The sequence below is a fragment of the Genypterus blacodes genome, unplaced genomic scaffold (assembly GCF_046128005.1).
Source record: "Genypterus blacodes isolate CSIRO-AG114 ecotype Tasmania unplaced genomic scaffold, CSIRO-AGI_Gbla_v1 ptg000008l_1, whole genome shotgun sequence".
NCBI classification, from domain to species: domain Eukaryota; kingdom Metazoa; phylum Chordata; class Actinopteri; order Ophidiiformes; family Ophidiidae; genus Genypterus; species Genypterus blacodes.
This window is the reverse complement of record NW_027466822.1, coordinates 1,987,025-2,012,314: the sequence shown is the minus strand read 5'-3', so window position 1 is coordinate 2,012,314 and position 25,290 is coordinate 1,987,025. Positions and strand designations below refer to the sequence as shown.

Below are 25,290 nucleotides of genomic sequence, written 5' to 3'. Positions count from 1 at the left end.
AAATCGGGTTTAAGGTGACAATATGTTCTGCTATGAGTGTTCAGCCAAAATCTAATCATGTCTGTGTTTGCTGAACTGCTGGTAACAGAGCTGAGGGAACGAACTGCTGGCTGTCGTCCTTTTTTTTGTTCGCCACCAGTGCAGCTGCTGCACAGCTCCCTTCTTACCTTTATTCGTTCCATAAGGATCACGAGAAATTGGCACGTTTGTCAAAGCCTTAGTCTTACAGCCCTGAACAATTCTTGCATTGGGTTGTTGCTTTCTTTTTTATATCGCTGTAACTTTGTTTTGTCTCAAACACAAGAACATCTCCTTCTCCTTCAGTCCAAGATTTACCAAGCTTCTGTAAACATCTGTCCCCCAGACTGGAAATGAAATGCTAGTCATGTCTTGCTTAACTGCTGATTCACAAATATTGTTTCCATTACAATTTTTCAAATTACTTCTTTATCAACTTCCTTGCCAGTTTTTGCAGTATTTAAGTGAAACACATTTTTTCAATTTGCAAGGTCAAATTGCGAAAACACTGATCAATGGAAACCCCTCTAGTGAAGGCATCATGGAGCAATGCTTATGATGATGTGTGAGTACATTTCAGCAGATGGACTGACACTGCAGTAAGAAAGGATTTGTTTATCCAGCCGGTGACACACCTGCTTCCTGGCACTTTAAAGGGATAAACAATGTCTTCCTCTAAATGGCCATCAAAAGCTGCGTGTGTTGAAGTGCGCGGAAATGGGACATGTGATCACTAGTAATACAACACACACACACTCACAAAGTGCACCGTTAGATAACTGACACTGTAATGGTGTCTAAAGGGAGTTGGAATTATTATCTTTGAGCAGAACAGTTGTCTGTCAGTTTGTTTACATTACGTTTTGTCTGCATTGTGAGGAAGGAGAAATGTATACATGAATACGTGATGGCGTCATGCTTTTGTATGCTGAATAAACAGTACATTCATCCGTGGGTAATTGGTGAGGCAATACCAGGTGAGGTAATCTCTGTGCAGAAAGTTTATACTGATTATAAGTGGACAGAGCGTTTACATTAAAACCCACATAATCTAGGTCTGTTACTCCGTCATCCGCAGTCCCAGAGTTCTGATGATTTCAGTCTTACCATGGTGTTTACATGATGTTTGAAAAATGTATTTTTCAAAAACCTAAATTAGATTTTAAGCACAGTTTTTACTTAGTTTTTCAGACAGAGACCCACCCATGTTAAAGAGTTCTTGAGTTCCACTTGAAGGCTGCAAACCTCACACATTTTCAAACTCTGGTGTAAAATTTGATAATTTAATTGAATTGGGGTAAACTTGTAAATACGTGTTGGTTTTGCAGCATACACACTTAAAGCCAGAGCCCAGGGAGCAGCAAGAATGTTAGGAGCTTTAATCGGGCAGGTATCAGGTCACCTGTGCGTGATAGAAACACTGCTCCTCGTTGCTGGGAGACCTTTAGCCCGTGTGCTTGGTTTAGCATACACATATTAACAGACACACTCACACACACACACCCTGACATTTACAAAGACTACAGGAGGGGGAGTTCAGGCCAGTTATGGAGAGAATGAGGAGATGAGATGGGTGGAGGAAGAGGAGGGAGTATACTAACATACTGGACACTGGTTCAGTTTGATAGTTTCTATTTTATGCAAGAATTCGAATCAATGAGAGAGACTCCAAAACACAGCAGTTCTTTTCTGCAGAGGATCTCCTGAATCTTGTACGTTCAGTCACTTGTTTGTGTCAGTGAGGGAGGACTCATTTGTGAGAGCAGAGGCACATCCCAAAGCTCTTATTTGACCACTCCTGAGTCCTGTCTTGACTCCAACAGCTGCTCAGCCTGCAATGGTTAAGGATTCTCCGACACTCTCATTTCTGCTCTGTGCAACGAGGCTTCTGTGAGGAGACTGCAGCAAGACACAAGAGACGATTCTTCACCAAAGATAGGACAGACAGGGCCCTTCAGTAGAAAATCTGTTCCTGATTAGACAGCTGTTCCGATACATTGGACTGCATGCAGTGCTCCGTTTTAATTAGTTCTCTTCTTCCTCTGCACCTTAAGCTCCCTTATGTCATAGTGTTGGTATTAACTGCTTTAATTCTGCCAACAGGTTTGTGTTTAAACAGCTCAGAAAGTGAAAACATAATCACTGGCACCATCAATCTTTCTGAATATGCTCAGGCTCTCAGTTATTTGTTGTTGATAGACCCAGTAAAGCCACCAGGGGGCAATATGATACGTGGGTGTGGACAAGCATGCCATCAGCTATAACGTGTTTATGTAACGGTTCAGTTTACAGCATTTACAACACCCACTTAATGACTACATTAAGAGAGACTGTTTTATTTTCCTCATCATTCAACCGCTGCGGAAACATCTGCAGTTGATATTAGAATGATCCTCATCTGAATGGCTTTCAGATGGAAAACGTACATGTTGCCTCATGCCATGTATTACACCTTTCCTCCACTTGTGTGTGGGTAGTTAGTAGTTTTTGTTTCATAATGTCCTGGAGAATGAAGGTGTTTTACAGTCATGTTTGCATTGTGCAGCGCAAACAGTAGCTCGGTACCGTACCAGTCCATCTGCCAGTCATCTGTCAGTCATTCAGAGAGCACTGTGTTAGTTTGGGGTTGTCAAAGGATACAAATCAACAGTTGCTATGTAACTGTGATGAAATATTCGGTTGTCAGTCCAGTCCATCTTTGAATTTGAACAAGGATCAAACATTCATCAGGTTTTCAGAGCCCTCCCCTCAAACAAAACCTTTGAAATGATGAAATTGAAATGTTGCCAGGTTAGAGGTGTAATTTAGAGGAAAACATAGATCAGTATAAAAACACTATCATTTAAAAGACACCTGAAAATATTGCTATAAGTAACAACCCCAGGCATTGCAACCTTCCCCTTAATAATGTGTATGAGGGAGCATATTTATTAGGTGCAGCTTTGAATATAATCCATATCAGTTGTTGTTACTCTCACAATGTTATTTAAAGTAAGACTGTTGTGTTGGATTGGCTTATGACAGATCAGTGTTCATAATACAGTGGCAGTGAGTTGTTTGACCGTGAACGCATCATGTGCTAATTCAGACGTCTGAAGTGAAGTGGAAGTGTGCAAGGATCCTGTAAAGGATGCGTGGTAGAGCGTCTGCCAAATGTGTAAATGCCTCACTGTATGCACTACAGATTCGGGGTTTGTGTGACTGAAAGCAAGCTGCGTGTGTATTTGTGTGTTGGATTAGTATCACCCTGTCTTTTGTAAAATGTGGTCACTTGAACACACATCAGGGACACACAGAGGTAAATGCTTGTCTAGATAAATGGCTCATTAAAATCCTTCTGACTGACACTCCTGACTGTTGGAGTGTTGAAAGAATTAAATTGTGCAAACAGTAACCTGCCTGTTAGGCTTTCTCGTGTTAATGTTTCATCTGCTTCAGGCACTACAGACCTGCTCAACACAAAAGCACGCGCTCAAGATACACAACCCCAAATCAAATAACATCATCTCTCTCTTTGTCTCTCTCTTTCTCTCTTTAGCTCTCCGGAGGATGTGAGTTAACAGTGGTCCTTCAGGACTTCACAGCAGGCTGCAGCACTGAGATGACTGTCAGTACAGGTGAGAGAAGCGCCTGTCCCGGTTACATTCTTCAGTCTGGGTTTGGGTTGGGTTCATTTTTGTTGAACTAATTCAAGTTAAGCAAAAACTGCAGATGAATCCTACGATCACACACACATAATGGTCTCATGGAGGATGAATATGATGTCATTCATATCCTATTGCCTTCTCAGTCACTAGATCTTAACCCGGCTCAGACTGATTTTGTTTGTCTGTTTGTTGGATAAGAAGTGTGAGACAGACTAACCAAATTGAACTTAAAATAACACAAAACAAACTGAAATAATATTGTAAATCATTGTAATATGGAATTGTGACGTAGGTGGCAATCCCCTCACTGACCTGATGGTTCGCACCTTGATGACCTGGCTATTCCACCGTCTTTTAAAAGCTTCTGTCTTCCGGTCCCTCCAGGTCAGACAGTGGAGCTGCTGGAGCATCTCAGTGAGCGGCCTGGCTGGTGTCTGGTCAGAACGACAGACCGCAGTCCTCCACAGGAGGGGCTTGTTCCCAGCTCCGCCCTCTGCGTGTCACACTCACGCTCCAGTGTGGAGATGGACTGCTTCTTCAACTCGGGGAAAGGTAGGAACAACCCTGAACTCTTAATTGCTGCTGTGATGTAATGGTCAAAATAATCAATTAAGTTGATGAATATGACACCCACATCCTGACATGCTGAAAAATACCATGGAGGATAACAGTGGGCTCTTGATAAGGAAAGGAATATCCTGAAACACACACACACACACAGACACACACACACACACACGTACGATTTTAAGAAATAAACAATTTTTTTCTAATATATATAATTGAACATTTCAAGGGTGTCATTTTGTATAAAACAAAAACACCTTTTTCCTCATTCAGTGAGACAGTCCAATGATTCAATTCTTCACTTGATCTCTGTCGACCTCTACTGGTCATATGTGAAAGTCATAAAAGGTTATTAAAAATAAAAGATGTTGACAATGAATCTTGTAAGGCTTATTGAACAAGTTATGAATGCCTAATCATTATGTCATTGATTGATTTTATTTGATTTTCTATTATGTATAGTTGAGTGCTATTACAACCATGCACACATAGTAAAATTGTGGAGTGAGAGACAATAAATTCACAATGACTTTCTTCCATTGTGGTCCTTGTTAGAATAAGCAGGGACACGACTGACTTTACATTACAATTCTCATTTTTTAAAGTGAGAGGAAAATGCATGCATAAACTAAATAATATGCTAGGAAAGGAAAGAATACATATCAATAAAAAATAAAAAATATAAACAGCCTATATACCATCAAACAGAATACACAGCCTCATTTGTTAACCCAGAAACCACACTTTGACTCTTTTAGAATTGTTTGTTTTGGGGTTTTTTTTATAGATGAAGCTGTTTTTTCCTCATGCAGTTTTGAACCTACAGGGGACAAAATGTGTTGCTCTGGTTTTGTACCGAAAGTATTTTTCCATGGCTGAAATGTGTCCAGTATTCGGTTGGTAAACTCGGCTTCAGATGACTGACTCTGTTTTTAACAAGCAGCCCACTGTTCTTTAAATTGGTCGGGGCCAGTGTGACTGCGGGGAGGTCAATTCAGCACAACTGTAATCGGTTTGTTCTGAGATGACTGCAATTTTGTTGTAATATATTTAGGGTACTGGTACATGCATTGTATTGTGGGGTTGAACTACAGTCATTGCCAGTGTCTTATGAGTTTGCTTGAATAGAATATTGCGTTTCTGGCAAGAAATTAGAATTTTCTGTTAACCTTAGTACGGTAATTACCTTTTGGCCCATACTGTCCCCAGTGAGAGACTGGTCAAACTCAGCCTGACAACACTGTTTTAAGACTGAAACCAGGGGATCTAGCCAATTCTAAAGAGAATTGACTCTGTCTTGCCTAATAATAGCCTGTTGTCTGACAGCCACCAGTTCTTGTCTCAACAATGCTCTTGTCTCCATGAGAGCAGAGTCATCTACGTGCAGAATAATAAGGCAAGAACAAGCAGAATTCTTATCAAAGTGGCCCCAATACGCTTCCTTGGGGGACTCCACGGACATGGTTCCGTGTGTGTGTGTGTGCGTGTGTGTATATGTGTGTGTGTGTGTGTGTGTGTGTGTGTGTGTGTGTGTGTGTGTGTGTGTGTGTGTGTGTGTCAGCTGATTTGCCTGCTGCAGTCACAGTTTGTTTCCTCCTCTCACCAATGAAAAGCATGTTTTGTGTTATGTCGACATGCATGCATAACACACACACACAGCCCTGTTAGATATTGATTGGTTTAGGTCACGCTCTTCTGTCTCATTTTACTAAAGAATGCATTATTAACTAACAGGAAATGATCAATAAGTTAATTGACTATTTAATGTTTACTAATGTTTATAAGTTTACTCTGATGTAAAAAAAGTTATTCTGAAGTTACCCCCCTTATACACATACACACACAGAGATATTAGCATCATTTGTTATAGATTATCCTGTGAGAATTCTAGAGCCGTATCAATTCAGAATGTGATGGAAAATCAGGACACAGTAGTTTTGTGTTGTGTGATGTTTCACACGTGTGACCGGGGACTGATGAGTATTTTAATTGTGTCTCTCTGTTAATAATTGAGAAGCTGTGAATTAAGATGAAGAGATGGAGTGGTTATTAACATGATAGGAGCTGTGCTGTAAAGAATCTGCTCTCTCTCTCTCTCTCTCTCTCTCTCTCTCTCTCTCTCTCTCTCTCTGAGCAGTCTTGTGACTACTGTGTAAAGTAGGTCTCATTGTCCCCGCTGTCTTATCCTCCCTCAAGGCTTAAAGAGTCCTGAAATGATTCCCTCACTCTAGACTCTAGAGATCAGAGGTGGACGTGTAATTACAGACAGTAATCTCATCTCAGCTGTGTTATCGTCACTGAAAGTTTATCAATTTATTTTGAAGGTGTTTGATGTTTGAGTTGTGTTTTCCGGACGACTTCTCGTCAATCATCACAGGTTGCAGTGGCACTAAAAAGAACTTGAACATTGCGTGTGTGGTTGTGTGAGGAGTTTGTATAGTTGTGTGTAGAATTAGTGGAGTCGTGTATGGTGTTGTGTGTTTGTATGGATGTGGGAGGAGTTACACAAAGTCAGCTTGTAGTGTAGTAGTAGTGTCGTCTCGGTTGTAATTGTGTAGCTGTGTAGTGGTAACCAGAGTAGTTTGTGTAGTAGTTTGTGTAGTAGTTAGTGTAGTTGTGCAGTTGCTGATGTAGTTCTTAGTTTGCGTAGGTCTGTAGGTACTGCAGATGTTGGGGCTGCAGTGCTCTTCAGTCAAACATACCTAGAATCATAAAAATGGGACACTGCGGGCAAACTGCTGCCGGATTTGGGGTGTGTGTGGCCTTTGAGTAGAGACACCTCAGGGACTGTGTGTGTGTGTGCGTGTGTGTGTGTGTGTGTGTGTGTGTGTGTGTGTGTGTGTGTGTGTGTGTGTGTGTGTGTGTGTGTGTGTGTGTGTGTGTGTGTGTGTGTGTGTGTGTGTGTGTGTGGCCATGGTTATGTGTTTGGAACACGTGAGGTCCATTACTTTATGTACACACACACACCACATTGTAATCTTGTCCTTTCATCAGTGATTGAATACAAACCCACTGGCGCTACAAATACAATTTGAATGTCAATATCCGTAAGTAAGGAGGATTCACTTCATCAGTGTGGCTCTTATGATTTCCTATGTTTGTGTATCATCCTGGTTTATTAGGTTTGTTACACATTCCTAAATCTCCTCTCTGATCTTTTAGTAAAGCTGTAAATCATGAATGCTGTCAATTATTCAGTCAGCAGAGGACGCCAGTGCCTCGCTGTGACTGATCTCCCAGGAGCCAAAGCAGCCTGGCCACAGTGTCAACCTCTCACCAGAATAAGAGAGGTTTAGTCCCACATCACAGTGTACAGAGCTGGATGTCTGCCCACACACACACACACAGTTCCAATTTAGAGAGCTGAGACACACCTGTTACCGGATGCTTGTGTGTGTGTGTGTGTGTGTGTGTGTGTGTGTGTGTGTGTGACGGAGGGAAAGTGGTGTACAGTCTGACAAATAGAACGTGTACGTTTGGCATGTGCGTATCTGTGACAGCAGAAAAGTATGTGTGAGTGTGTGTGTGTAGGCCCCTCCTTCATCTCACCCTCCCCTCTCTTCTCTGGCTCTCTCTCTTTCTCTCTCTCTCTCTGTCTGTCTGTGTGGTTTTGAAGCAGTAACTGTACGTAGCTGTTTCTCACAGTTAGTCAACAAGTTACTAAATGAGTTGTTGCTCGAATATGTGTGTCGGTAGGATGTGTGTGTGTGAGTCAGGATGAAGCGAGCCCCTCGCTGCTGTGGATGGATCTGTGACCGATGCTGCTGCTGCTTCAGTGGCACAGGTGAGCGACTTGGAGAGAAAGAGAGTGTGTGAGAGAGTGATTGTGCATTTGTATGTGTGTGAGACTTGCACTGTATACTGTTTGTTTATGGTTTTGTATATTGATGTGTGTTGGTGTATGTGTGTAAGTTGTGCCTTAGTCAACTGAGTATGTATTGCATGTTTATGTTTGTGTACTACTGAGGAATGAAGCATAGAAGGGAACGTGTGTGTGTGTGTGTGTGTGTGTGTGTGTGTGTGTGTGTGTGTGTGTGTGTGTGTGTGTGTGTGTGTGTGTGTGTGTGTGTGTGTGTGTGTGTGTGTGTGTGTGTGTGTGTGTGCGCGCGTGTGTGTGTGAGGAATAACAGGCATGCCCGTTTTGTTTGTTTGCTTGTCCTCTATTTTGTTCGGTGCCAGTGGATACTAATTTGAATTGAAAGTGAACTCTAAAAGGAGAAGTGAGAGAGAGATAGAGTTAGGGAGAAGGACAGGCAGCAGTAGCCTACACACACGCACACACACACACACACATCTCTTTCTTGCTCTCAGATAGATACACGCATGCATTGTTTTCAGACTGTCTGCCTTGAGAGAGATGTTGGATTGAGCAATCTGTTTTTCTGCAATACAGTCACCCACTGAAGTGTGTCTGTGTGTGTTAGTTATGAAAGACCATAGGGAATGTTTTTTCACTTCATCATTTTGGGTCCCTATACACACCCACACACACAGTTCTGTATGCCCTATTTCCCTATTTAACACCCAGCTCGTACACATCTAGGCTGTTAGACATTTTTATTAGGGATTGGTTTGTTTTGCATAGCATTAAAAGAAGCACATAAGGCTATTGTACTTTGGAGATGTCATGAGAGCTCTAATTAACTTTCATTCATTTCCTTAAAGATGTCCTTAACCTCACTGTGTTGTGGTGATATTACCGTTCTTCTTGTAGCATTACAAACACCTGATGATGCTGCATAGTACCCAATGTCACACGCTGAATAATACAGCCCCGACCCAAAGCAAAAAGTCAAAGGTCGTGAAACCGCTGCTGACTAAAATGTGTATAGGCAGAAGTGGAAGTAAGAAAAAAGTAATGGGGGGGAGGCTGATGTTGCCTGTCTCCACAGTCAGCTGCTGTCTGGTCGCTTAGCTATGGTGGAGACACAAGCAGGTTAGGTGAATTGGAAAGTGTGTGATTGCCCAAATAAATCATCGGCATTCTCAGAATCCTTTGTTTCAATGGTAAATGAAAAGCAAACTAAACGTGAGACAGCTGGAATCTCTGTGTCTGCCCCACTTCTTTGGCTCTGGTCATCCTGGGGTCTGTTTGCTGCTGGATCCATCCAGGCACATGTCTGGTTGAATACTTGTTGATGTCACTGATAGTTTAGATTTAGTTTTGTGCAGGATTGTTTTGGTTGTTTTACAGGAAAGTTTTGTTTGAGATAGGTCGCTGATATTGTTTTTTGTAAGTTGGAGCAATTTCACCCATAGTCTGTAAAATGGGCCTATATGGATCTGTAGAGCATCATCAACACCTGTTAAAGCCTCTAAAAGCACCTCTACATGACGTTATAAATTAGACAGATAGATACAAATGCTTTCAATGGTGCCTTAAAGTATTTTCCTGTGACTTTTCTCCGTGAAATGTTTGTTTTCATGGATCTCTATCCTATAGTAACTTCAGGGCGCCTTCTCACATCAATCAGCAGTTCATGCGATGTCGGCCCATAATGTGAACTAGCTGAGAGAATATTGTAGGGATCAGGGCCTGTTAAGGAAAATTATTGACAGAAGAAAATAGATTTTAGTATGCTTTAGTGTCACGATGAGAGCATAACACAGTTCTTTGGAATTCAGGAGAATGACCTGCTGTGGAAGATATAAAATAGGGATCCAAGAGATTCTATTCTACAGACTACAGGCCTGGTAACTCTCAAACTTGCTCAAACATACAAAAAAACCTTGCCAGTGAGCTCATTTGGACAAAAATCATAGAAGTTTGTACAATTGCTGACCATCTCTTGAATATGCTGAGCAGGAGACAGCGGCTCTCTGCTGTTCTGTGTTGTGTTAAACTCAGGGATCTGTCCACTGCACAGAGCAGCACACAGTGTGTTCCATGGTGTGCATGTGAGGTCATGATGTAGCTACAGGTTAACCAGGCTCTGTGTGCAGAGAGGTGGGTGGACTTCGCCCTCAGAGTGGTTCAGCTTCATGCTACAGAACAGAGAGCCTGTCCAGACTTGAGCACAGGATTGCATGCTGAACTGGTTAGACTGCTTTCACTGCTTCATTGGAATGGAATGGCTGGTTTCAGGTCTGTTCACTCACTAAAATGCCTCCAGAGTCAATGAGATTCCTCATTGAAAGCATGCGGAAATGTCAATAAGGATGACACCTTGCATACAGTCATAATTTCCAGGAAAGGACGTATGCATTTCAATGGAAAGTGTAAACGTTCAGTTCTATTTCCTGTCTGAACACTTCACTGAAATTGTATCTCTTTCGTTGTGGGTTGTGTTGGTTTCACAATGCCTTAATTCCAACTGTACCTCTGGCCATTTAATAGGTATGTTGCCTGTTTACAGTCTGACCAATCACTCTGATCTGGACTCCAATATTGGGATTGAGTCCATCACCACCAAACAAGTTAGTTATGAAATCCTCCCAAGCTAGTCTGTGCATCAGCTGCTGCTAGCACCGTTACCGCCTGACCTACTCCTTAACTTCAACACAGGTAGTGCTGCAAGTGATGGAGCGGTTGATCAGCCTGCACCATTATTGTATTTAATAATAGTAATAATATTAATAATGATTATGTGATTTTGAGCTTTTATGGACCAGATTGAGTAATATCCATGCAGGCTTAACTTAATACCATGGTGTGACATTGTTCTTGTAAATTTGATATTAGGAATGCAGATATGTGACTAAACACAGCAACACATATTCCAGGTTTCACCCAGATAGTGACATTTTCAGTGTCTGCTAATTTGTGTGCTGTTGCAGCGAGCACATTTGCAAAAAAAACATGAAAAACTGTTTTGTACACTTTTCATATAATGTTTAATAATTGTTATTAATTAGACATTAGGTGTTTTAACTTCTCAGTCCATTGTGATCAGTCCTTCAGAATACTGTCGTCATTCACGAGTTGTCCAGTTGACGTATCCAGGTACATACCAGACTATAGCACAGGACTTAACACAGCGTCTGTTGTTTAACACCTTTAGTTAGTCTGAAGTCTGAAAATGCAATTATGGTGCGTGCATATCTCAACTTCTTCGCCACATGTGAAGCAACATTTTTTTACGTCAAATTCAGCTTCTGATGAGAGTTTGTTTGATGTAGGGAGCAACAGATGCCCAACAGGATAACAATTCTTCTTTGTTCCAAGTTCTATTTAGTCATCCCAACATAGTGAACTTCTTAATTTTGTAACTCCCTCACTAAGACAAGTGACTAGTGTTCACATATACTTTGGTTCAAAAATGACCTAAAAGACAAACACACACACCAATTTAACATCATAAAAACCCATAAATAAAATCAAAACCAATATTTAGGGTCCAGTGTGTCGTAACACACCACAGCACCACACAGGTAAAGGGTGTATTGATAATAGGATTGATGGCAGCTGTAGGACTGATTACTATGCTGCAGGTGTGTCACAGCCATCATAATGAGGTATCTATGGGTAAATATACTTATTTTGTTTATATGAAGAAAAGAGTAGAAAAACAACAACTGAATACTTCAACGCTAAAAAATCTTTTCAGATCTGTGTGTCTCTGTGTGTGCTATGCTTGTGTTTGTGTGTGTGTTTACCATGTAACCCAGATAGATTATTGAATTGACTCATAGTCTTTGAAGATTCCAAGAAATATCTTTTTATGTGTACAGCTTCCTTTGATCAGGGACCTTGGGGACACTGTGTGTGTGTGTGTGTATGAGAGTGTAGCCGCACACATCTCTATTTGATCATTGATTTAGATGTTTATACTCAAAACATCTGCATTTTAATGTATGAACTCTTTTTTACTTTCACATGTTGTCACATTAGACAGTTAAATTTACTGATAAACCGTAAAGGTTTAGAAATACAGAAAATGGACTTAATACTTTTTACGTTCACACTGGTTTGTAATTTAGAATAGTCACATGTACGTTTTCTATGCACTGAACATTTTGGTTTAAGCAGCAAAGTTACATGCACATTTGAAAGTAGGTCGAAGTTCAACCTTCATTGCATCATTTTTTTATACTCTCGCCTATGATTCAAATCCATTTAGTTAAATAGCTATTTTCTACATTTAGCAGCATTTAAACACAGGAAATCATCAAAATATTGCTTTTCATCCCAAACTGTTCAGATCACCCTGTCTAAAAAAAACAGGATTGCAAGCTTCGTATCACAGATCAAGTATTATAATTAATAGGGGTATTTTTTTTGCAGCGCATAGACATGTGATGTACCAGAGAGAGAGAGAGATAGAGAGCTGAAGGGAGGGAGAGAGAGAGAGAGAGTTATGAGAGGAATGTTGTCCTCCCAGATTACTGTCACATCTTGTCATTGACACAAAGCATGATGGGAAGGCAGCATTCACTGTAACGTGACCCTTGACGTACCGCGACGCTACCACGGGCTGTATGGAAGTGTGGTAGTTTATACGGCACTTGATAGCAGTGGGGAGCACAGCGTGGCCACGAGTCGCCTATTGTCAGAGGAGGCTGTGAAAGAGGTTTACCATCAAAAGAGAGGAGTTTGTGCAGCAGTGTGATGTATCTGAAAAAGAAAACAAAGTGGGCAGACAATGTGTTTGTCGTCTAAATCCAGGAAGACACACACAAAAGAACACAAGAACAAGAAGAATAACATTTCTTTGAGGCAAAAATACGACAATTCAAAAGACTTTAATTTCCAAAGAACTGCCACACACTCATTTCAAAACAAGACAGTTAATTACTGGAAAATGTCCATTCGCAGACTTAACACCATATTAACTTTATGCAGTTCTTCCCACTGGCCCCTAACTGCTTACCCAACCATTCATGTGATATTTACAAGAATTACAGCCGAGGGAATCACAAGTAGAAAAGAGAGGAGACGGTTGTTAAAGGCTGTGCTGTGTCCTCTGGCCTGGTCGTCTGTCTGTCTGTCTGTCTGTCTGTCTGTCTGTCCTTGTGTCACGTCTTTGAAGAATGCTTGAGCCTTGCATCACTGTGTCTTCTTGAAGCGTGCAAGAAGTTTATTTTTTTGCTGTGAAAGTTCTTCTTTATATGACGTATACTGGGACCTTTAGAAGACTAAATGAAGAAGTGTGTGTGTGTGTGTGTCACCCTGTGTGTGTGAGTGAGAGCAAGAGGGACTCAATTCCCTCTTGACAATAGGACCATTCACTGTGTGTGTGTGTGTGTGTGTGTGTGTGTGTGTGTGTGTGTGTGTGTGTGTGTGTGTGTGTGTGTGTGTGTGTGTGTGTGTGTGTGTGTGTGTGTGTGTGTGTGTGTGTGTGTGTGTGTGGGGGGGGGTGGGGGGGTGGGTGGGTGTGTTTACAGATAGTGAATGATGGGTTTTTACTAGTAGACAATGTGTCTTTCATTGGCTGAAGAACAAAACCTTTTTTTTACTGTCACAGTGTTGATGGTTGTGTATGGATGCATGCAGCCACAGTTCACCATCTGCTCTCCTGCCACATACATTTACATATCCAGTCACTCTGTATGTTGGAATTGAAGAGAAATAAGACATTTGCGCGTAAGAACATCAAACTGTGTGTCTCAGGCTGTCGCAGGTGAACGTTGGAAAGGATTGCAATGAAATTTGTTTATGGACCTAGGTGGCTCTTTACTACTACTGTTAAAATTGATTCTTTATTTTTTTTAAATCAGCATATGGTCATAGGAATGTCTACTTTTATAGACATTGTTAAAGTTGACTGTGTTGTGCAGTATAGGCTCAGTACATCAGTCTGTTATATGGCAACAAATAAAGGAAGTAGGTGGGGTTTGTATCGAAAATGTACTACATATTTACAGTGATTTTGCTGGAGATGTCAAATGAAGCGACATCATTACCATACCTCTGTTGCCTCTCAGCTATTCGCAACTCATTGCTGTGTTGCGATATTGATCTCCAAGCTACTCTGCATTGTCTTGTGAGATCACAAGTTGTAGCCTGACCGCACGAGACCACGTTCTTGAAAGACGGCGACTGCAAGTGAAGAGTGTGAGACTAGTAGGGATACTGTTCAAAACTCTGTGTGTGAAAATGATCTTGTTCCACACAGAGTTTTTACTGGCTTCTATAGATTCTACAAGAACTTATTGTGTATGGAACTTGTTTTATTTGGGTTGGAGCTGAAGGGTCTTTGGTTTTACAGAGGATCCTCTCAGCAAATATCTGCACACTGGGGAATTTGGTGGACCTGAGTAGTCCACACCTGGACACTCTCTCTTCAGTGAGACTCATCAGAGACACGCTGAGAGACTGAAGTCATCAGCCCACAAGACAAACGTTCACTGATCACTTCTCTTTGTGAAAGTTCTTTAATGTCAAATAGTGATGATCCATTTCGTTTAGAGATTGTAAACCTTGATTTCAAAAACTGAAAAAATATATAGAAATATTTTTACTATTACTTTTTTTGTGTCTTTTGTGTTCCCCCTTAATATGAGTCTGTAGTGTACTCTCTCTCTCTCTCTCTCTCTCTCTCTCTCTCTCTTTCTCTCTCTCTCTCTCTCTCTCTTTCTCTCTCTCTTAATACATTTCTGTGGTCTATCAGCTGCCACGGCCACACTGTGATGATAAAGGTTATTAGCTCTGCTGAAAGAACACACACATGCATCCACACACACAGGTGACCTATGACGTCTCCTTCTCTCAACAACAATGACTGGATTTGCTTAATAGCACTTCATGGAGAAACCACTGAAACACTCCTACAGACTGACGTCTGTGTGTGTGTATGCGTGCGTGTGTGTGTGTGAGAGAGAGCTAGAAATGCACAGAGTGACTGTAGCTGTTTTATCTGCTGACATACTGATAAGCAGCTAAACCAGATAACAATGTGAAGGGAGGAGAATTTCAGGAAAAACTATTATACAATCAGCAAAAATAGTGCATTTTGTTACATTATGTTTTGGTATAAAAACAGGAAAACATTGGATTTTAAATTGTATTTATTCATACAGAAACACATTCCACTACATTTAGTTTACAGTGTTTCATCACTATATTGAAACATGCATGAAAATAAAAGAAAACACAGAACTTCACACATCAACTTCCGATTAACCTTTGACCCCTCACATCTTCCTCAAACACATTGCAACCACAACTGCTTCCAGCTGTTTGTGAGGGCACAGCTAACCCATAACCACATACATATATATACACACACACACACACACACACAGACACACGCACACAAACACACACACACATACAGGAAAGTCTGACTTTACCTCCTGCATTTAGAACTGAAAAGACTCTTTGTCTGGCCGTATTACAAAACAGATGCACGAGCAGTTCTGAGTCACTGACTACGTTTAGGCAAAGCGGCTGCAGATACTGAAAGGCATCAATAGGATTCTGTCATTCTGCCAAGCACATGACATGCACACAATCACCGTATGAAGCCGCTCCTCCACGTGGCTGCTCTTGCATGATCTTGGTCGGAGTAACCATATTTTCATTTGTGCTTGCTTCAATCACATTTAAGTGTTGATGTAACGTTTCAAAATGTGATGTTTTGCCTAAGTCGCTGTGTAATGGAAGCGTTAACGTTTTGCTTGCCTGAGCAGAGGCGTTTGTCCTTTATTCGTATGACTCTAACACATTGTCCGTGTCCTAGTGTCCTCGATGACTTGACTTAAGTGCTTAGGGAGAGTGTGTGAAACGGCAACTGCCATAATAAGCCACTGTCCAAATCTTGAAGTTGGGGAATTCCAGTCAGCGAGAAGTGTGTGGCTGTTCCTGGACGCTAACTCAACACGCCTCCCATAGCCCGTCTGCTAACCACAACACTCTACAAAACCTCACCTGGCAACAAAAGTTATTGCCCAACTCCACATCCAATGTGGGTGTATGGCCACAAACTCACTGGCTATGATTCAAAAAGCATTCCCAAATGCAGCACACTTGATATTGTACAGACTTTATTCAGAAACCTCACATCAACAGTGTAGCATGATGTGCTAACAGCCATAATGTGGTTTAATGAAGGCAGTAGGTTTACTTTATCTTAGTGTCTCATTGAGAGTTTGGTTGAATTTTTCCAAGGGATGATTAAAGTACCTATCTATCTTAATAGCCTGAGGAAAAATAATGGTAGCTTACTTTGTGTTAACCCTTAAAATACTTAGGTTGGATAAGCTGCAAGCCTAATAAATGAATGTGATCTCTTTCAGAGAACTATCCAGGCTCTGACGGGAAGACAGAGTCGGTGGCAAACCTGCAGCCTCAGCCATCCCTCAGCTCGCTGCAGTCCAGCTCTCCTGGTCCCAAACGCGGGAACACTTTGAGAAAATGGCTGACCAGTCCGGTCCGCCGCCTCAGCCATGGCAGCTCTGTTAAAAAGTTCCCCAACAACAAGCAGAAGAAGACCGGTATGACGAGCACACCACACCAATTCCACACAAATTACAGTTACATGTACTGTATAGTCTACTGTACAAGCGTCTTTGTTGGATGTCTTCTGTACTTGAACATGTACCAACAGGTAAACTCAGTGTTTGTATGTGTGAGGTTGTAAATGCTCATAGAGCTGTACACACACACATTGACTCATATGTGATTCACACTGGGTGGAACCAAAGCAACGCAAAGTCACTTAATTGTACATTTGCGAAATTGTAGTCTCCTCCCACAATATTTGAAAGCTCCATGTGCAAAGCCAATGAAATATGACATTAAAGCTGAAGTCAAACACTGTTAAACTGATTTTATATCTGAATGAATGTTGTTGTTCTGATTGTCAGGTCCAGGAACAGGGAGAGAGGAGAGCAGGAAGAGTATTGACATGGGACAGCCTGACCTCGCCCAGCAGGATGACATCATCAGTGAAGTAAGCAGTCACGATTCACTTCTTTTTCTTGCTCTCGACATTCATCCAAGCAGTCACCGGTTGATGAGCAGACTACACCCTGCACAGACCGCCAGTATCTCAGAGCTGACACACAAACGCACACACACCCACATATGTACTTACTCACAGAAGCCTTCCAGCCATGTCTATGGGCTAATATGGCTCTTTAAATGGCCACAATGTGCTTATTTGACTATGTGTGTGTGAATGATTGTCAGGGATTGAATGTGACCTTACTAGAGGCTCTTATCAGCACTGATAACACTGTTTAAACATGTAAAGGTGACTCTCTGCTGTAAAGGCATTTATTCACCCTCATGTGTTTTCATTGATGAGTTATTAGTCCGAACATGCTTTACCCACAAACTGTCCCTTAAATAATCAACATAATGTTAGAAATAGGGCACAGGGTTAGACTTATAGGTACATTATAGCCTATTAATATAATTACATGCAAGAATAATTAGTTCTCTGCGTTGCTGATGGATACCCACTTTGAAAAGAAAAGGTAATCTTTACCCTTCAATTGTTAACCTTTAACCTGCATGTGTGTTTTGTCAGAGAGTCCTGAGTAAGGACAGTAACCTGCTGTCAAAGACGTGCTCCGGGATGCAGAGCGGTGGAGAGGAAGAGCAGGATGAGGAGGCACACAATCCTCTGCCCCCACCCATGGAGATCATTAAGGACCCTTCAGCTCAGGATGAGAAGGTAGATTTGAGAGCCGGCTCAGTTAGGGACACAGTCTCACCTCCTGATCATTTACTTTTGTTGTTTTCTGTCTGTATACAAACAGACTTCATGAACTGTCTGATAAAGAAATTGTTGTCAGAACGGTGGATATTCAGAATTTTGTCCTCTGATTGATCTCAAAGCGAAGAATTCATATTTTTCATGATTCTGGATACGCACTATAGGGTTAATTGGGTATTAGCTAAATGAATGTGACTGTATGCTTGAAGATCATGCGTATTATGGAGCTTAATCTCCTTCTGAATCCATACTAATTAAAGATGCATGGAAATTGTTTGCTCACTGAATCAGCATCTTTTTGTCGACGAATGGTGGTTGTATCTTTCTGTCACCATTTGGTCGGATTGATCAGATTCTATACACATGAGCTCTGTTTGAAAACATACCAAAGACATCAGCAGATCAATCCCATGGCAAGATCACCTTGCAGATATGACTGAATTTTTAAGTCCATGTCCAGTGTTTTTGATAAATAAGCCAAAATGTGGGAAGACTTGATATAGAAAGAGCAGAAAGATGAGAGAGAGAGATGGAGAGATAGAGGGAAGGAAGTTGTATTACCACTACTATTGTTGTTAATAGTTAATAGTTAGTAGACTTGCAATTTTAAATAAAGAGAAAACTAATTGTGTGTCATGATAAGTGTCATGAACACTGGTTCATTATATTTTCAAGTAATCTTACAAACAACATACCAACATGGATGAAAACACAACCTCCTTGGTGGTTAATTAATAATCAGAGCTTTTTTTAATCACACCAACTCTATGTTGACAGAAAACAAAGTGAAGCTTTCACAGTAAGTAGACTGTGACACATGGAGGAGGATCAGTAATGCTTTGGTGCTTTGCTGCCTCTTGAAATCGTTGGAAAGAGGATGATGTCAGAAGATGTGCAGGCATTTTAGACTAGAGTGTGACCTTCAGCCAGCTGTTGTGGTCACAGCTGATGGTTCCCTCAGTGGAATCAAACATTCTTCTAAAAGCAGCAGGAATGATGAGAAAAGGGCCAGAGCTTTGTGGAGTTGCTGTAATGAGTCCTGAACTGAGTCCCATTGATCGTGCAGCCATTGAATCTGAGAGAGCTGCAGCAGTGTGAGGAAGAGGATGTAGACTACTAAAAGAGGAGAAGAGCAAACTGTTTCAGGGCTTCACATGTACTTGACTGCACTTATTGTCTCCAAATGCTGAGATATCCAATGCGAGCTTAAAACCTTCCATTTGATTTATATATTGTGGTTTGTAGCAGTTGAAGTGTTAAGTTCATATCAAAGTTTCTGTTCGATTAAGTCTGTTTTACAAAAGTCATTCACATGTGTATGTAGAGTATGATTATTCATTTTTCTGGACACATGTTCCTTTCTTCTAATGTAACATGATGTGTGTAAGTGGTACTACTAAGCACTGCACTATAACCTCACAGCAAAACCTATTAAACCTCTTCTAACTTGAAGTTATATCCAGAAGGAATAACATCAAACTAACCTGCCTTAGTCACATTAGGAGGAAACTTTAGGGTCACATGTCTCTTCACAGATCTCATGTTCACACACATACACACACACACACACACAATTTCTTTGTTTCCAATATTTAATTTTCACATTTGTTCTTTTGCTATTACTCAAGAACACTTACATTCTAGAGTTTATTACAAATCACACTTTCTCAATGATATCACCGTCCATGTGATGAAGCTGGTTTGGGTGATGACGGCCCTGCTAACTAACCACCTTTCTCTCTTTTCACACACGCTGCATTCTCCTCTCTGGAACACTGCTTCCCGTTTCTTCTCCTTCTTCTTCTGCTGCTTTCTCCTCTTGCCCCTGCTATTTCTTTCTCAGTCTTCATCCTTGCTAACGTCTCTCCAGCCGTCCTCTGAGGTGCCCAGCGCTGCCGAGCTGGTTAGCGCCATAGAAAAACTAGTTAAAACCAAGATGGTGAGTGTGTGTCTAGCTTGCATGTAGATGTGCAGCTATTAACACTTGGGTATTTTGTATTTGTGTGATCCATGATCTATGTACGTATGTGCATGTGTTTAGTACTACATTACTAATTTTACTGATATTGGGAATTGTGTGAATCTCTCATTTCCAGAAATGCATTAGATTGTTGAGGCACCTGTACGACCTCATACCTCCATCAATGCCAAACAAGCCAAATAATTACAGGAGATGTAGCAGATGTATTGGTCGTCAGTTGCCGACGTGTTTCAAATGCATCTCCACCTTTTGATAGTCTCATGGGATCAAAACATGGAGATTATCGGATTTTGTATGGAAAATAGTTTGATTGAAATCTGTTCAGATTTTGTGTAATCCTTGACTAAGCAAGCAAACACAACAACAGATGCAGCTGGAAACATTTCCTCTAAATATGTTACATATTCTGGCACACTGTTTAATTTGGAACAAACGTGGCACCATTTGTTTGACTTTCCTCCTCTCCCTCTCTCCCCTCAGACTCTGGAACCTGGAGCCTACCCCGGTTTCTCCCCCCTGCCCCCCCCAGAGCACGCCGTGCCCGTGCAGCCTCGGAACCCTGAGCTGGAGCAGAGAGCCAAAGCCATGAGAGGACGCATGTGAGAATCTACACACTAATTTAACTACTGCCACCACACACACACACACTGCTGTGATCCTCAAACACATACAATACAAACAGGAAATCAATACAGGGCGATCTGTCACAATGCTGGGTTTATCTCAGGAAACAAAAGAAAAACACCATCACATTCTTGTTTGTCCCGCTCAGGTTTGTCCTGAACGAGCTGATCCAGACAGAGAAGGACTACGTCAAAGACCTGGGCATTGTGGTGGAGGTGAGTCAAATTTTGCCCCTCTAGGAAAAATAAACATGTGCTAGTCTGTCTTGTGTTGTGTTTCAGCATCTTTAACCTTCTGTGACCCCACAGGGCTTCATGAAGAGGATAGAGGAGAAGGGCGTCCCTGAGGACATGAAAGGAAAAGACAAGATTGTTTTTGGAAACATCCACCAGATCTGCGACTGGCACAGAGAGTGAGTATTCACTGGGGCTAACACACACTATCTGCTGCTTCTAATGTTAGATATTACATGTTATTCGTATTTAAAAATACTAACTTAAAGAAGGAGTTATGCATGTATGTTTCGGGCTCTAGGTGGGCGGCCATCTGCCTTCACCAGTTGGGTTTAGAGAGAAAGAGAGAAAAATATAGAGAAAGGAGAGAGAGACGCACACAGAGAGGCACAGCAACAATGACAAAAGTACGATTTCATTTTTAGGTCACTTATATTTTTCAAGGTGCAAAGAATTTTGTTTTATGTCTCTTCGCAATCTTAATTTTACATTTCAGTCTCCGCTCTTTGAACATACCCACACAGTGTAGAGCTCGAGTGCTGAGTGTCCAAGAGTCGCTCTCTACACACACACACAGTACACACACTTCACACCCAAAAATGTTTGGAACCCTGTTTGGAAACCGTGGGTGACTTTGTGTCTGTTGGTCGTATCTGAACCTGACTAGTTGGCAACAGTCTTACCACAGCATCTCTTTCATCATAACTGATATTCCTTCATTGTTTGGGCGCAGCACTGAACTGTTTGTTTGGCATCATACTCAGTAGAGTCTTTCAACTTTTGCATTGAATAATCTCTTCAATGCTAATGCTTTTTCTTCTTTGTACACGGGGCAAATGACTTCAATGAACTTTTCTCACCTGAGCCTGATGAAGCATTTATCTTAGAAATAATCAAGTCAAACTCGACAATCATGTATGGCTTCCCTCTGTCTGTTTAAGCTTCTTTGTAGGAGAGCTGGAGAAATGTCTGCACGACCACGAACTCCTTCCTGAACTCTTCATCAAACATGTAAGTGTCTGTGATCACCATGATACTGTACCAAAGCAACATCTGCTATGTTCTCTGAACGTGTGTTTGTTTTACAGGAGAGAAGACTCCACATGTATGTGGTTTACTGTCAGAATAAACCCAAGTCAGAGTTCATCGTAGCAGAATACTACACATTTTTTGAAGTAAGTGATGCTTCAACACTCTTTTGCTTCCTGTCAGAGGCTTTAAGTTGATAGAAGGTGATTCCTGAGGCCATGATCAAACTGCGGGACCTCCCCACACATCAACAAGTGACATATTACAGCTCCCTGTGGACATAGAGGATAAGAAATGGATTTTAATGTACTGTCGTGTGTCCTTCCTCCAGGGTATTCAGCAGGAGATCCAGTCTAGGTTGGGCCTCAGTGACTTCCTAATCAAACCCATACAGAGAATCACCAAATACCAGCTCTTACTCAAGGTAACACGGACACACACACACACACACTCACGCTCACTCACTGACCTCTAACATGTTGGCTTGTGTTGTGGCAGTGAGCTCACAGTGTGTTACTCTACTTGTCCCCAGGACTTCCTCAAGTACAGCTCCAAGGCCGGTATGGACTGCCAGCAAATTGAGGTAAAACCACAAAACCACCATGTTGAGCCCATCAGGTGTAGTGATGGAAAAATGATTATTCTTTATTATTTTTGTGTTTGTGTATTAAAATACTGCTGAGTTTAGAGAGGGCAAACAGTGCTGACAGTTAATGGAGGGCAAAGACTAAACACTCACATCAGCAGTCTGTTTTCTCTCCCTTTCTCTCTCTCTCCCTCTCCTCTCTCTATCCTCTCTCTCTCTCTCTCTGTCTGTCTTTCTCTTTCTCTTTCTGTCTCGTTCTCTTGTAGAAAGCGGTGAATTTGATGTCTCAGGTTCCTAAGCTGTGTAACGACATGATGAACCTGGGTCGTCTGCAGGGATACGAGGTACTTCTTGCTCTGCTCAACAACATCCTGCACAGGACAATGACTCCATTGTGTGTGTGGGCAGCATCAATTGACAGCGCCCCCTGTTGTTAGGGCACATACAGCAGCTTTTTTTGCTGTGGACGTTGGTATGATAATGAGCAGTAAACATTGTTAGTTTGATCAGCATTCACACTGACAGGTGAGTGTAAAGACTTTTGAGAAGAGATGTGTTTGTAGAAATGAACAATTAATCAGTTGTAAATGTCAAGGTTTCTCCTATGGCCCACTGGTGGTGCTCAGGTCAGTACAAACATGCTGCCCCACTGAAGATCTGTACATGGGATCCATGTAATGTAAAGCACATGTTGAATAAAGGTGTAAATGCTTTCAGTTATTGATGAGGCTGGAAGGAGCTTTTTGACCAATCGGATTTCTCTGCAGGGTAAACTGACCAGCCAGGGCAAACTGCTGCAGCAGGAGACCTTCTTTGTGACGGAGCAGGACACAGGGGTCCTGTCTCGCTCCAAAGAGCGCAGGGTCTTCCTCTTCGAGCAGATTGTCATCTTCAGTGAGCTGCTCAGGAAAGGATCGTCCACACCCGGGTACCAGTTTAAGAAGAGCATCAAGGTATGAACTCACATCTGCACACTAGCATGCACACCACCGACAGGAACAATCACTGATCATTAACTTAACAAAGATGATGTAGTACCAGAAGATTCCATGTCAAAATATAACAACACTTGTTCACTGACATTAAAAAATGATCTGCTCAAAATAAAAATGTTAACACGCTAATGAATGCAGCCAAAAAGACAACAACATTGTTATGGAATTTAAAATGATTCACTGACGCTAACACACACACACACACACACACACACAGGTGTCGTTCCTTGGTCTGGAGGACAGCGTGGATAATGATCCCTGTAAGTTCGTCTTGTCGTGTCGGGGGTCTTCAGAGCGCTTGACCCTGCAGGCTGCCAATGTTGACATCAAGCAGGTCTGGGTTCGACACATTCAGGAAGTCCTGGACGCCCAGAGCAACTTCCTGTCAGGTAAGGGAGTGCAAACACAAGTGCTGATTTTTCATACCACATAAGCACTTTATCTATTCCACATTTGAAGGACAAAGTCCAAATCACATCCTTGGCAATTTAAAATGATTTCTCAACATGTTTAGAAGTCATTTATTATGTTCTATAATGACAGCCATCTAAACCTTCCTGTGTGTATGATGTGTGTGTGTAGCTCTCCAGTCTCCCATCGAGTACCAGAAGGAGAAGGGGGGAGGAAGCACCTCCTCCTTGACTAGGAACCACTCCGCCTCCAGCCCCCGGCCTCCTCAGGCCTCCCACAGCCGGCCGTCCTCGGCGGTGGGACTCTGCGAGAAGGAGAGGGGGAGGAGCCAGATGAAGGTCTCTACCTCCAACGGCGGTTCGACGTGTTTCGACTCCAGGGTGAGTCACTGAATTCAGAAAACACGTGGTAAGCACTGCTGCCTCACAGTAAGAAGGTGCTGCGCTCGATTCCCAGCAGCGGGCAGGAGTTTGCGTGTTCTCCCGTTGTTTGCATGGGTTTCCTCTTACCATCAAAACATGTATCTTAAGTTTCCCATAATCTCATGCCAGTGTCCTTGACCAAGGCACTTGAAGATCTCTTAGAGTTGCACATTAGTTTTGTGCTTTCTACTCATTTTCTGTTCTAATCTCTTGCCAAACATTGGTGTTTGGTGTTTGACCTGTGTAACAGTGTGAAGGCTTGCTTAGCTGAACACTTTTGACAGCGAGCTGATGTGTTTAATGGAGGCCTGAGTAAAGCTTTCACACTGAGGGTAACTTTGAACATTTTTGCTATGGACCATAAGAAACCAGATTTCAACTATGGGTGGGCGGTAAGTATGTAAGTTTAAATGCACTTTCAAACTTTTTTTATTCTGTGATTAAGGCCATTTTTCCTTGTTTCCACCTTAAGGTAATTGAAATCAGCACAAATTAGAAGAAATTGGAAATATCATTGTTTGAGCATTTCAGTGATTTGGAGTTTCTGTGAATTTTAGCTATTTCTCCTCAGTCTGTCTGCGGCACATTTGCTCTACTTTAAGCCAAGGTCAAAATCTGTAACAGTGCAGGGGTATCAGGATGCTGTAGATATATATATATATATATACGTACATACCCATCTGTTCTCTGACCTACTTTGAACACTCTGTTGTCTGCGGGGCTTGGCAGATCTGCTCAATCTGGACACCTTGACCTCCTAAAGCTGGAGAAATGTCCTGGAAAACGGCAGCGTTGCTCTGCTGCTCATAATAAAGTTACCGCAGATTGTTGTTGGGAAATTGAGTCACATAATCATGTTCCTCATTGCCAGCATCTGTAGGGAAAGAACAGGAAACATACTCATAAACCACGCACATTAAAATTTAGTGATCAATCCATCTGAGCCATGATGTTGTGACGGTGCAGATGTAACATGGTGCTGCGTGGTTATTGTGTCTCAGTTCACCCGCATATCAGCTGCTCACAGGGAGGGAGAGAGAATAATCCGTTTATGGGAGAACATAAAAGTGGATTTCACATGATGATAATTCATTCACTTACCAGTTTATTAGTTACATGTAATACAATAAATTAACCCCTGTAATAAATAGTTATAATTGTTTCGGGCAGAAT

The 25,290-nt window shown here is 41.8% G+C and overlaps 1 protein-coding gene across 3 annotated transcripts in view; it reads left to right on the top strand.

The window, feature by feature from the left end:
- kalrna (kalirin RhoGEF kinase a) overlaps positions 1–25,290 on the top strand; it is an 85,318-nt gene that overhangs the window by 45,670 nt on the left and 14,358 nt on the right. Inside the window, exons 39-55 of one of the 3 annotated variants that reach the window (XM_076156189.1) lie at positions 3,557–3,635; positions 4,050–4,217; positions 16,410–16,607; positions 16,980–17,065; positions 17,648–17,794; positions 19,680–19,775; positions 20,298–20,416; positions 20,590–20,656; positions 20,750–20,853; positions 21,616–21,685; positions 21,763–21,849; positions 22,035–22,127; positions 22,236–22,286; positions 22,556–22,633; positions 23,057–23,242; positions 23,502–23,673; positions 23,867–24,075. In XM_076156189.1, coding sequence (XP_076012304.1) covers positions 3,557–3,635; positions 4,050–4,217; positions 16,410–16,607; positions 16,980–17,065; positions 17,648–17,794; positions 19,680–19,775; positions 20,298–20,416; positions 20,590–20,656; positions 20,750–20,853; positions 21,616–21,685; positions 21,763–21,849; positions 22,035–22,127; positions 22,236–22,286; positions 22,556–22,633; positions 23,057–23,242; positions 23,502–23,673; positions 23,867–24,075 — 2,010 coding nt within the window. Of the gene's footprint in view, positions 1–3,556; positions 3,636–4,049; positions 4,218–7,804; positions 8,017–16,409; positions 16,608–16,979; positions 17,066–17,647; positions 17,795–19,679; positions 19,776–20,297; positions 20,417–20,589; positions 20,657–20,749; positions 20,854–21,615; positions 21,686–21,762; positions 21,850–22,034; positions 22,128–22,235; positions 22,287–22,555; positions 22,634–23,056; positions 23,243–23,501; positions 23,674–23,866; positions 24,076–25,290 lie in introns of those variants that run through there. The other 2 variants (XM_076156171.1, XM_076156180.1) reach the window with 2 other exon arrangements.